This window comes from Epinephelus fuscoguttatus, linkage group LG18, assembly GCF_011397635.1.
Source record: "Epinephelus fuscoguttatus linkage group LG18, E.fuscoguttatus.final_Chr_v1".
Taxonomy (NCBI): domain Eukaryota; kingdom Metazoa; phylum Chordata; class Actinopteri; order Perciformes; family Serranidae; genus Epinephelus; species Epinephelus fuscoguttatus.
Window position 1 is genome coordinate 39,226,401 of NC_064769.1, and position 13,259 is coordinate 39,239,659.

Below are 13,259 nucleotides of genomic sequence, written 5' to 3' on the forward strand. Positions count from 1 at the left end.
CGGCGTAATGGCGTGACGTGATGACGCACGGCATCACGTAATATTTTACGTTTTGAAAGAAAAGGGGATAAATTAATAAGGGTTTTTCCCCCGGGTTACACCCAGGAGGGAGCCTCAGAATGGAGCTAGTTCTGTGTCCTGTCATGGTTCCAAGTACAGAGATGGTTCAGTTCGTTGTTGTGGGCCCCAGAACGGAGCAGACTTGATGCCTTGTCGTGAGCCCCACGATGAAGCTGGTTTAGTGTGCTGTCATGAGGTCCATGACGGAGTGTTCTGTCATGGGGCCAAAGATGGAGCTGGTTCAGTGTTTGGTCCTGGGGCCCAGGATGCAGCTGGTTCAGTGTCCTGCTGTGGGCCCCACGATGAAGCTGGTACCGTGTTTGGTCCTGGGGCCCAGGATGCAGCTGGTTTACTGTCCTGTCATGGGCCCCAAAATGGATCCTTCTCAAAGTTTGGAACTAGGGCCCAGGATGCAGCTGGTTTACTGTCCTGTCATGGGCCCCAAAATGGATCCTTCTCAAACTTTGGAACTAGGGCCCAGGATGCAGCTGGTTCAGTGTCTTGTCGTGGGCCTCGGGACGGAGCTGGTTCATCGTCCAGTTGCTCAGGATTGAGCTAATTCAGTGTTCTGTCGTGGGCCCCAGGATGGAGCTGGTTTAGTGTTCTGTTGTGAGCCCCAGAGTGGAGCAAGTTCTGTGTCCTGTCATGGTTCCAAGTACAGAGATGGTTCAGTTCGTTGTTGTGGGTCCCAGAACGGAGAAGACTTGATGCCTTGCCGTGGGCCCCACGATGGAGTTGGTTTAGTGTGCTGTCGGGAGGTCCATGACGGAGTGGATTCAGTGTTCTGTCATGGGGCCAAAGACGGAACTGGTTCAGCGTTTGGTCCTGGGGCCCAGGATGCAGCTGGTTCAGCGTTTGGTCCTTGGGCCCAGGATGCAGCTGGTTCAGTGCCCCGTCTTGTTTGTGGGCCCCAGGGTGGAGCTGGTTCAGTTGACTCTTAAGTTGCTCTATTTGGGTTTTGGCACTTCACTCAGTCAGTGCACATCATTAAGTTTATATCGGAGACATAACGATTAGTTGATTAATCGACTGGTTTCTATTGGCAGACAGTTGATCAGCTACTGTTTTGATAATCGACTTGTTTCAAGCATGAAGCAAAAATTCCAAAATGATTTGAGCTTCTCAGATGAGACGAGTGATGCTTATTTCATTTATTATAATAGTAAGTTGAAGTTCGTACGGTTTCAGACTCGCTCAGACAGAAGAAGCAAACTAAAGACATAACAGTTAATTTATTAACGGAGAAAACAATCAGCAGATAAATCATTAACAAAATCAATAGGGCCGATGATCAGGCTTATTCAGCTCTGATCTTTTAATATTATCTGATTTGTATTTCCGCCTCACGTCTCGCCCTGCGGCGCTGTGAGATGATGACCCACAGATGATGTGTGTATCAGTCGTGTTGTGTTTGGCTGAAGCCGCTCTGGTTTTGACCTCGCCGTCCTGCTGATGTTTGTTTGGAGCAGAAACACGTCGATGCCTCCGCTGTGTCAGCACAAGCAGAAACAAAGCCGCCGTCTGTTTGACGCTCGCTTTGTTTTGTTTATATTTGACTGGCTCCTGACCACAGGGCCTACGGTGGCCAACAGGGACAAAGTTCAGCATCAGGCTCCGTCACACAAGGAAAGTAAAGTGTTTAAAAGTTGCGAGGACTTGAAGTGAGTTATTTGCTGTAAGTGAAGTGTTCAGTGGGCGCGTGGACGTGTCAGGCCTGTGTGAAGAGTAGATGTAAGCTGATCACACTGGAGGCTGCTGCAGCCAGCGCTCAGACGCAGTTATTAAAAGAACGTTACTCTCCAGCCGCTCATCTGTGTCACTGATTATTTACATACCACTTCCTACAGATGCCTCGTTTCACAACTTTGGTTTTCCTCTGCTCAGACGCAGAGACGCAGACCTCACTAATCACCGAGTCGATCGTCTTGTCCGATCACGTCTGTCTTGAGCTGGCTGGTTTCCTCTGTGTGCTGGTGATGAACCAGTTCAGGAGCCCTGACATGATTGGCTGAATGTGTGCGACCTGGTTTGGTTTCAGAGTTGCACACTAAACTAGACCACTGGGCCAGGAGTGTATGTGTGTGTGTGTGTGTGTGTGTGTGTGTGTGTGTGTGTGTGTGTGTGGACAGGAGGAAGTGTCTTCTGGAGTACTGTCTGTGCATGAGGAGTCAGGACGCAGGAACAGGCAGGATCACATCAGTTTTATAGAAGAAACAAACAACAGTTATTTCTTTGATCCACCTTCATTTGTCAGTATAAACAGATGCAAAGTTCCTCAGTGACAGTTTGTTTCTGTGTGAAACATCACGCACAAGAACACACAGCTCAAACAGGGCTGAGTGATGTAGGGCTGCCTCTGACTAAGACTGTTCCTAGTGGACCAACAGTCCTCATCAGGGTCCATCAGTGGACCAACAGTCGTCATCAGGGTCCATCAGTGGACTAGTCTCCTGCATGTTTCTGATATGAATGTAATGATGAAATGATATATTTTGGTGGTTTGAGTTGAAGGTGTGAGAAAGAATAGTATCAGTATCATTGTTAACACTGTGCTACATTACAGAGAAATACAAACCGTACTAATGAACCTTCATTAATATAGGCCTATATTTTATCTCCAAGTGCACGTCACACACTGAGCGAGCCGCCTGTTAATGACGCTGTGGGCTAATGGGCATGTAGCTACTTCCATGTTTCACATGATACGTCATGTTTTTTTTAATGTGAGTAAGCGACCAATGAAATCTTGTTGACCTTTCTATTCGACTAACGTTTGGTCGACTGTTCGGGGGCAGCCTCTGAATGATTTTAGAAAACCATAAAAATTGATATTAGAATTGTCATTAAAAACGTTTTTAATCAGATTTTAGAAAAAAACCCACAAAACATATTGATCCAAAAAAATTTAAATGTAGTAACATAAACAAAATATTTATCAACACTCCAAAAGTTATTTGAACTATGTACATTATTTAATTTTTGAGATTAGCTCATTTTTAATAAGCAGAGTGAAAGGACGCTGTGATAGAGTCATCAGTCATGCCTCTGGTGCCTTTGTGTGTTTTTACGTGGTTTTGCACCACACGTAACGTAGCATAATGACAAAAATCAATACAGGGTAGTATTGTGAAATTTTTGGTTAACGATATTGTATCGTCACATGCACAGCAAGTATCGATTTTTATGCCTTCACACTGGCGCTGTTTTCGGATTGTCCATTTGTCGGCCATTCCTATGAACGCAGTATCTCATGCCTCACGTGGCCGTTCATACAGAGACAGAGACCCACACCCTGCACAGCTGGAGGGAATTTCTTCATATTTGGCAAAAAGATCTAGTAAAAGTCAAGAATGACCCGATTTGATTTTGGTGGTCAAAGGTCACTGTGACCTTGCATCCAGCTCATTCTCATGAACTACATGTCTCAAAAAATACCTAAAGGGAATTCTCTCCAATTTGGCACAAACTTCCACTTGGACTCAACAATGAACTGATTACATTTTGGTAGTCAAAGGTTAACTCATCACTGTGACCTCATGGCCTTCTCATTTGTGAATGCAATATCTCAGGAAGGGCTTTAAGGAGAAGTTCCTCAAATTTGGCACAAACGTCCACTTGGACTCAAAAATAAATTAATTAGATTGTGGTGGTCAAAGGTCAAAGGTCACTGCGACCTCACAAAACATGTTTTTGTCCATAACTGAAGAATTCATTCACTAATTCTGTCCAAACTTGACTCAAATGTCTAACAGGATAAAATAATGAAGGTCAAAAGGTCAAAGGTCAGCTTGACTGTGACATCATCATGTTTTAACGTCCTATCTCAGGAACAGAAGGGGAGACATTTGGTCAGATACTGAATTGGTGACTCTAATCTTGAAACTGTGCTGATTGTATAGATCTTCTGTGTGTGAAGCATCCATGTTTTCACTGACATGGATGGACACTGTCAGAGACACTGGACTGCTGGGCGGAGTCATACAACCACAGGGTGGACTGGTGGGCGGAGTCATACAGCCACAGGGTGGACTGGTGGGCGGAGTCATACAGCCACAGGGTGGACTGCTGGGCGGAGTCATACAACCACAGGGTGGACTGGTGGGCGGAGTCATACAGCCACAGGGTGGACTGGTGGGCAGAGTCACACAACCACAGGGTGGTAACTCTAGTTTCTTTGACAACTAGCATGAGCCAAATTATCCACAGAGGTTTCTTCCTCTCCAGATCAAATAGACCAGCTGATTTAAACCAGTGAAACACTGAATAAAGCAGCTTCATTTTCAAATTCAGAGTTTCACAGACACTGTTTGGCTCAGCAGGGGCTGGAGCCGAGCTGACACTGATGCTGCTCAGCTTGTTTCTGTGATCATTTAAGATTCAGACGTCTGACTAAAATCCTACATTCAGTAAAAACACATAAATAAAAACCACCAAGTGAAGCATAAAAATGTGTCTTAAAAGCGGATAAAAAGGCTTCTGGCAGCCAACGGCCACGCTGACACGACAGCGACCATATGACACAGAGCGTGTCTTTGATTAAAACGACAGATTTCTATGCGTTTTTAAAATTGTTGAAAACATCTGAGGTGATATAACTACACAACTCAAGTAAATAAATAACACTGGTCGAGTTGTTTGTTGACATTTAAATGTGTTAAAGTTACACATTACATCTTTAAGGCACTATTAGTTATGTAAACTTATGAAAATGTCGCTTTCAGTTTAGAGACAGTTAATGGTGGAGCTGCAGCACAGCCTCCTCCTCCTCCTCTTCCTCCTCCTCGTCCTTCAGATGTACTTCTCTGTTAGACGTCGGTGTTTTCCAGGTATTAATCTGTTTGGTATTTCCTCTGGGGGCTGCTTTGTGCTGCCAAACTGTTCTCCTTTGTCTTCAGGTCGAGCCTCAACACGCCGTCATGATTGCAGAATTGGAAAAAAACAAAAAACCAACCCACATTAAATCTTCGGATATTGTGGTCTGTTAAACACATCAGTTTAAAGTCAGTGTGGACTCACAGACTGTTGCTCTGGTGACATCACAGCCACGACTACAGTGATCAGGTTGTGTTGATTCATTGTTTGGTAAGAAAACAGTGAAAATCACCGCCCACTGTCACCTGGAGCAAAAGGTGACGACGTCTGGTTTTTCAGACCAACAGTCCAAAGCAAAAAAAAAAAAAAAAAAATCAGTTTATGACAATGGAAGAACAGCAAGTAAATCTCACAAAAAAACTTTCAAAGAGACGTGTTGTGTTTTACTGTTACCGTCCCCGTACAGCTGACTGTGGCTCACCTTTTGGCCTCTGGACAAGCAGTAACACCAAGCACCTTTCTATTAAAGCTAACCCTGCCTTCACATCACTTATAGTGACTAGCTATAGAGCATCATCATCATCATCATCATATGTGCAGAGTACATTTTTGCAGCTGTTTTAGATTTAGTCTTGATCTTGAGACGAAAATGATTGCTAGTTTTTTTGTAGTCATTTTTTTTGTCTTTCATAGCTGTAGTCCACAAAAATTTAAACCGTTTTAGTCGAAGAAAATTCAAAATGTTTTTGTCAATAAAAATTCAAGACGTTCTAGTTTACAAAAATTCCAAATATTTTAATTGACAAAAATTCAAAACATTTTAGTCGACGAAATTCCAAATGCTTTAGTCGAAGAAAAATCAAAATGTTTTAGTTGAAGAACATTCTAAACTTTTTAAGTCAACAAAAATTCAAAAAAATTAGGCCAATGTAAATTCAAAATGTTTTAGTTGAAGAAGATTCAAAACTTTTTTAAGTCAACAAAAATTCAAAACATTTAAGTCAACGAAAATTCAAAATGTTTTAGTTGAAGAAGATTCAAAACTTTTTTAAGTCAACAAAAATTCAAAACATTTAAGTCAACGAAAATTCAAATTGTTTTAGTTGAAGAAGATTCAAAACTTTTTTAAGTCAACGAAAATTCAAAATGTTTTAATCGAAGAAGATTCAAAACTTTTTAAGTCAATGAAAATTCAAAATGTTTTAGTTGAAGAAGATTCAAAACTTTTTTAAGTCAACAAAAATTCAAAACATTTAAGTCAATGAAAATTCAAAATGTTTTAATCGAAGAAGATTCAAAACTTTTTAAGTCAATGAAAATTCAAAACATTTAAGTCAGTGAAAATTCAAAATGTTTTAGTTGAAGAAGATTCAAAACATTTTCGTCAACCAAATTTCAAAAGGTGTTGATGAAAATTCAAAACATTTTAATAGACGAAAATTCAATTTGCATCTATTTCCATATCTTTTTTTGTAGGTAAAGGGAAAATAAACGAGCCCTGAAGTAAATACACCAAGTGATTAATAAATTATCCAAGAGAATATTTGTGTAATGATAGCAGGCTTGTAAAAAATATGTTCTGAGTTGAGTTGAAGTCCAGACAATGTTTCTGCTGATTAAAAAAAATAACCGAACAGATGAATCGATAGTGAAAGTAATTAATTAGCTGCAGGCCTGATCCTCTGTTTGGCTTCTGGGCAGGAGGCTGAACTCTGTCCACAGAGCAGACGGACTGAACCACGATCAGTTTGTTGCTACAGAGCGTGCTCTGTGTCTCTGTGTCCTTGTTGGGAACGTCTCCTGTGTTTTTAAAGCTTTAACAATAGTCGACTGTAGAAACCGGAGCAGCCTTTCAGTGTGTGTGTTACAGCGTGTGTGCTGACGTCAGTGTGTATCTCACTCTCCCCATCTGTCTCCTGCGTGTGTTGTAGCGGTGCCATATCCTCCCGGTACACGCCTGTCGGTCAAAGACCTGTATGTGGACGGGAGGCCCAGCGTGGAGGTGCTGAAGGCCCATCTGGTGAAGGAGGGCCGGCTGGAGGAGGAGACGGCTCTACGGATCATCAACGAGGGAGCCGGCATCCTGCGCCAGGAGAAATGCATGCTGGAGGTGGAGGCTCCCATCACAGGTAACAACACCTTTACGTCCTGGTCTCAGGGTTTCCCCCCAGAGCCAGACTCTGGGTCTAGTTCCACAGCTGCCCCCCTGACATGTGGCTCAGCTGAGGTATCCAGCTCTCCACCCTCCTGCCCTCCGACTATTTTTATCTCCTCCTGCACCGTCACTACTTATTGTTTCCATATCTCCATGTTTTTCTTTCCTAATGTCTGAAAAAAGAATTCATAATTTTTCTTCAGTGATCCAATAAACAGACTGACAGGAAATTAATCAGCAGCTCTTCTGACAGCTGAATAATCACTTTAGGAAAAAACTCCAAACATTTTTTTTTTTATATATTTTATGTATTTTATTACCTTTATTTCACCAGGCAGTCCCACTGAGACTGAAAATCTCTTTTACAAGAGAGACCTCAGACGACAGACGACAGGGGACTTCTGCTAGCTAGCTAACCAGCTAACATTACAAGGCAGCATAGTTATGCTAGCTGGCGTGTTATCGTAATGTGAAAATTCAGACAATTTTGCAGAACAGGACAGATGACAGACACCAGATAGTGCGAGCTAGCTAGCTAGCTAACAAGCAACCTGACGATGGTAACGTTAGCTATGTATGAACTTTTTCCCCGTCTCTTGCTCGGTGGTAGCCATGGCGACGTCTACCCCTCGCTGGCAAGTCAGCATCTGAAATCCCTCGCTCAGAAGGGCTAGTTTCATACCCACTACCCCTCGTTATGCCCCCTACCCCTACACAGTCAGACAGTGTTTAGGGACGGACTAACATGTAGAAAGACGCATTACACCTCCTTTGATAGTAACCTGACATGTGTTTGTGTGTGTGTCCAGTGTGTGGGGACGTCCACGGGCAGTTCTTTGACCTGATGAAGCTGTTCGAGGTGGGCGGATCCCCCAGCAGCACCCGCTACTTGTTCCTGGGAGACTACGTGGACCGAGGGTACTTCAGCATCGAGGTAGGCGACACCCGCCCGCTCACATGTTTGTGTTTCTGCCATTTCAGCTGACATTTGGAGCGGCGGCCTGTTGCTCGGATTCGGCTTAGCAGAGCTTCTTTAAATAGTCGTAGGAAATGAAAGGCACACTGTCTGCCTCCTCTGTGCCCCACCCACACCCACACACACACACACACACACACACACACACACACACACAAGTGTATGTGCACACACAGGCCTCGCATGTTGCCTCCAGGCTCAGTCTGTGTCCCATTTCTAAAACAAACCGAGGGAAGGACTGAGTGTGTTTTCTGGAGGGAGTCTTGTCGTGTAGCTGCGGACGGCGTGACATTTTCATTGGCTGCTGTCATGCTTCCTCGTTGGGATGAGTGGAGATATCTTGGAACAGTGTCGGGCCGCAGTCTGACAGACGCAGTCAGAATCAGGGTCAGATACATTTTAGAGTAGCAGATGCTCCATTGAACCAGATTAATTTAGAAGTCATTTATCTCCAGAAAGACATGTTCTCCAGCCTCAGACTACCTGATGGCTGCGTGTCACTGCTCTCACTGTCATGTTCCACTTCAGGACTCAGCACAGACCTGGATCAGAGTCACAAAATCAAATATCAGTGCTGTTTACCAGATACTTGAATTAGTGTTTCTACTGCTCACTTACAGCCTCTTTAACCGGTGACTCTGACTCAGTCCGTTTCCAGTCACAGTGAAGTGGAGCTACAGTCCCAGCTGGACGAGGACATCTAACTGGCCTACTGTCCTTGTCCCAGTATACAAGCACGGGAGGGGAATCCATTTATTGAGCCAAGTATGTGCGACTCCTCTACGATAGGTGGAGATATGCCCCCTTTCAGCTTGTTAGTATTGGACCTTTTTCCTGTTGACCTATTACGTCACAGACCAAACAATGGACAAACAAGTTAGCTACGGTTAGCTAGCAGCTAACTGCTACCATGGTGGACAACTTTACAGCTCTGTACATTTGGTCCGTCCAAAAAGTCACGGCTCTGGATGGAGATTTCTCCATGTTGTTACCGGCTTCTTCTTCTCTTACACATTTAATGCTATTGGACTTCCGGGTCAAAGCCCGGGGCGGAAACTGTGGAGCATGCTCAGAGCGCCTCGGCCAGTTTGGGTCTGACTGACTGTATACATGCAGGAGGAACTCAACAGTCAGTCACATTGTCAGACTGTGAGAAATTCAATTTAGTATGATTTCAGTCAAACTAACATGTTTACAGGGATTTTAAAAATTTGGTTTAAGTCGGACTAACACAATAAGTTTTTTATGCCTTGGAGCACCTGGAGGAAACCCACACTGACACGGGGAGAACATGCAAACTCTCTGAGACGGCAGTGCTAACTATTGCACCACTGTGCTGCCAGTTTACATTCGGATTCTTAAATTAGATTTTTCTGCAAGTACTCAAGTACCCTATAGTAATTTAATGCGAGTGCTCAATTATTGGAGTTACTTAAAATGCCCATCCCTGTTAGGTACACGTCTGTACAGATAACAGTACTAAGGGTACTAGATGCTCAAAAAAAGTTTTGTGGAAAGGCAGCTTATGTTCAGATGTAGTGAAATAACTGAAGCTGTCACGGAGAGCTGATTTCTGTAACAGGACTAAAGACCTGCATGTTCCTCCCACACACAAAGACTTATATTTTTGTCTTTAAGAAACACACATATTTACACCTTTTCAACATCTGGCATAAATGCGTCTGAAACCTCAGGTTTCACTTCGTCTGTAAAGGTTTTGATACGGAGGTAAACCCACACTGAGCCGATGATATTTCTCCAGGATACAGTGTTTGTCTTCCTGTCGGTGTGTGATCAGGTCTGTTTAGTTTGGATGAACAGCTGGTGAGATCTGGCTCCTCGTCGACGCCTTCAGAAAAGAAAAATGAAACAGGTGGTTTGATTCAGAACAAAAACACGAACTGGTTGAGTGGCAGCTGAAAGGAGTGGGTTTGTTTGGAAGTTAAAGTACGACATGCGTCACATTCAGTCGTGCAGAAGCTCCTTCAGTGATAACAAACTCACATTTACAAGTTGATTCTGTCCTTCGTACGTGACGTCTGGATTACCTGGTCCAACGTTTTAACATCCTCTGAGAGCCACATTTCTTGTGGTAACATATAAAACAGTAACTCACCAGCTTCTCTGTTTTCTGATAGCTTCTATAAACTCCACATTTTCACTGTGAAGTTCAACCAACAAATAATTGTTTTGGTGTAAATGTGAGAGAAATTCATGAAACCTCAGTTCTGCTTCTTGTGATCTTCACTTTTCTTCATGCCTCTGTATTTGTTGTCTCTGTCTCTGTCTCCAGAGAGCGCTCCGTCACTAATCAGTCCCTCATGACTGGCAAACTTTGACTTAATAACATTAGAAGTTAATCAGTGGAAACTCTGCCTGTTTTTACCCAAAGTCACACTGTCAAACCCTTTAATGTTCCTGTTGGGACAAATTCAAACAAGTCAGCAGTTTGTATAGTTTAAGTTTTTTTTATTGTTGTTGATTTTTGTCAAATATAAATAGTTTATTATAGCAGTGTCACAAGTCCACGGTTCATTTCAGACTTTGTTTTTATGCCATTGCACCGATGGTAGCTGTGGCTGGAGGCATTATGTTTTCAGGTTGTCCATACGTCAGTCCCATGCTCCCACGCAGCATCTCAAGAACACCTCAGGAGTTTCTTCAAATTCCGATGAAATGATTGGTTTTTGGTGGTCATAGGTCAAAGGTCAAGGTCTGTGTGACCTCATCTTTCTCATTCTTGTGAGCGTGATATCTCAAGAATACCTCAGGAAATTTCTTCAAATTTGGCACAAACATTCGCTTTGACTCCATGATTAATTGATTAGAGTTTGGAGGTCAAAGGTCAAGGTCTGTGTGACCTCATCTTGCTCATTCTTGTGAGCGTGATATCTCAAGAATACCTCAGGAAATTTCTTCAAATTTGGCACAAATGTCCACTTAGACTCAATGATGAACAGTTTTGATTTTGGTGATCACAGGTCAAAGGTCGCTGTGACCTTCTTGTTCTCTTGAATGCAGTAACTCAAGAACACCTGAAGGGAATCTTTTTAAATTTGGCCCAAACATCCACTTGGACTGAAGAATAAACTGATTAGAATTTTGTGGTCAAAGGTCAAGGTTGCTGTGACCTCTTCCGTCTCAAGAACACCTTGAGGGAATTTTGGCACAAAGGTTCACTTGTACTCAACAACACACTGATGGGAATTTGGTGGTCAAAGGTCAAGGTCACTGCGACCTGGTTCGTCTTGTCTTATGAAGAAACCAAAGAGAACATGAAAACTGTCAGAGAAACCTGACTGGTGGGCGCGAGGCTGTGATTGTAGTTCTTAAATGGGATTTAAAAAATATATCACCTTGCTTACAGTATCGCAGTATATTGAGTCATAACCACTGATATGTGTCCAATCAGCAGATTGTTGCCAGTACACAGCCGTAGTCTCCATATTTATCTTTTTGGGTGTTCATGTGGACAGATCCTTGTAAAACGATGCAGAACGTTCAGTTGTAGTGTCTCCGTCATGACACTGTGAACACGATGCCTCCAGTGACGCTCTCTAACAGCACCTCCAGCCTGATAGAGCATTGAATTTTGGGTTTGTGCACAAAAATAAAAATCAGATCATGTTTAGTTTCATATCTGACAGCAGATGGTTGAGTTTGGGGCTTGAGTGTCGTGTTAACCCTTCCCTCCCCTGTGTCTCCCTGCAGTGCGTACTGTACCTGTGGGCTCTGAAGATCAACCACCCCAACACCCTCTTCCTCCTCAGAGGCAACCACGAGTGCCGGCATCTCACAGAGTACTTCACCTTCAAACAGGAGTGTGAGTCCTCTTCCCGACGCTCCTGTTGTCTGTTTGTCTTCAGACGTCTCCGCCATGAGCAAACTGATGACCTCACTGTGTCCGTTACTGCAGGTCTGACAGGAAGTGCTGTGTTTAACGTGTGTGTGTGTGTTCTGCAGGTAAAATAAAGTACTCCGAGCGTGTATATGACGCCTGCATGGATGCGTTTGACTGCCTGCCTCTGGCGGCGCTCCTCAACCAGCAGTTCCTCTGTGTGCACGGAGGTCTGAGCCCTGAAGTCACCTGCCTGGATGACATACGGAAGGTAAACAGACAGTTTCCTGCTGATGTTTCCTGTAGGGTCAATATTTAACTTAATTTAATTTAATCTTAACTTTATAACAACAACACTTTATTGACTTTTTTGTAACCGATCAGTTATTTTTTTGTAATGAAGACATCTTTGTTTCTGTGGCACAAAAGAGAACAAACAACAAAACGTGTGTATCAGCAAATTCTTATTTTAAACCTCCGTATCAGTTCAGACTTTTACTATCAGTACATCCCCAATTATTTTGACATCAGAGTGACGACACCTGGTCCTGCTGACGGCTCTGACCTGAAGCCACCGAGCTAACGTTGGCTTCTCAGATAATTATATGATGTGTAAAAGTTAAACCACCCTGTCCTCCATCTGTCTGTGATTTACCCGCCACATCTACGGAGGTGTTCACCAGCTACCTGTCTGAAACTGACGTGATGTATCAGCCACATTGTTCTGTTCAAAGCAACTCAAAACTCAAACATTTAAAACATTAATGAAACAAACAAAAATGCTGAAGAGTCGCTGCTGTCATTTGTGTTATTTATCAGTAAATATGGAAGTCCCTGGAGATGTTTGAACTGTGTGTCATTAGTTTAAACTGTGTCTCTGTGTGTGTCAAGCTGGACCGGTTTAAAGAACCTCCGGCGTTCGGGCCGATGTGTGACCTGCTGTGGTCGGACCCAGGGGAGGACTACGGCTCAGAAAAGACCCAGGAACACTTCTGCCACAACAGTGTGAGAGGCTGCTCTTATTTCTACAGGTAGGACATCTGTCCGACTCTCCCCGCTGCTGCTGCTGCACGTTTCCACATTTTAAAAAAAAAAAAAAAGAGACAGAAAGCAGCTTGGTCTGTTAATCTGAGCTGATTAAAGCTTTTACAAACAATGGCTTATCTCTGGATAAGTGAGCGCCGCTTAAATCCGCTGTCAGACAGATACTGAAAATAAATATTAGCATTCTCTGCTCTGTCTTAATATTTGGACTGAATTTGTTGACACTACATGGAGGTCACAGTGCGGGGACAACTGCTGCGGTTTGTTTCAGTAGCAGGATGTTTAAATGATCCACTGTGTCTCTAATAGAGGTGTCAGTGAGCACAGCCTCCTCATGGTACAGACAGACACACCAAACCGACATCAAAGAACTA

At 43.3% G+C, this 13,259-nt stretch overlaps 1 protein-coding gene across 3 annotated transcripts in view; it reads left to right on the plus strand.

The window, feature by feature from the left end:
• Positions 1 to 13,259, plus strand: part of ppp3ccb (protein phosphatase 3, catalytic subunit, gamma isozyme, b) — a 44,527-nt gene that overhangs the window by 10,621 nt on the left and 20,647 nt on the right. For all 3 annotated transcript variants that reach the window (XM_049603830.1, XM_049603831.1, XM_049603829.1), the window contains exons 2-6: positions 6,804 to 7,001; positions 7,837 to 7,961; positions 11,715 to 11,826; positions 11,967 to 12,112; positions 12,733 to 12,872. In XM_049603830.1, coding sequence (XP_049459787.1) covers positions 6,804 to 7,001; positions 7,837 to 7,961; positions 11,715 to 11,826; positions 11,967 to 12,112; positions 12,733 to 12,872 — 721 coding nt within the window. The remainder of the gene's footprint in view (positions 1 to 6,803; positions 7,002 to 7,836; positions 7,962 to 11,714; positions 11,827 to 11,966; positions 12,113 to 12,732; positions 12,873 to 13,259) is intronic.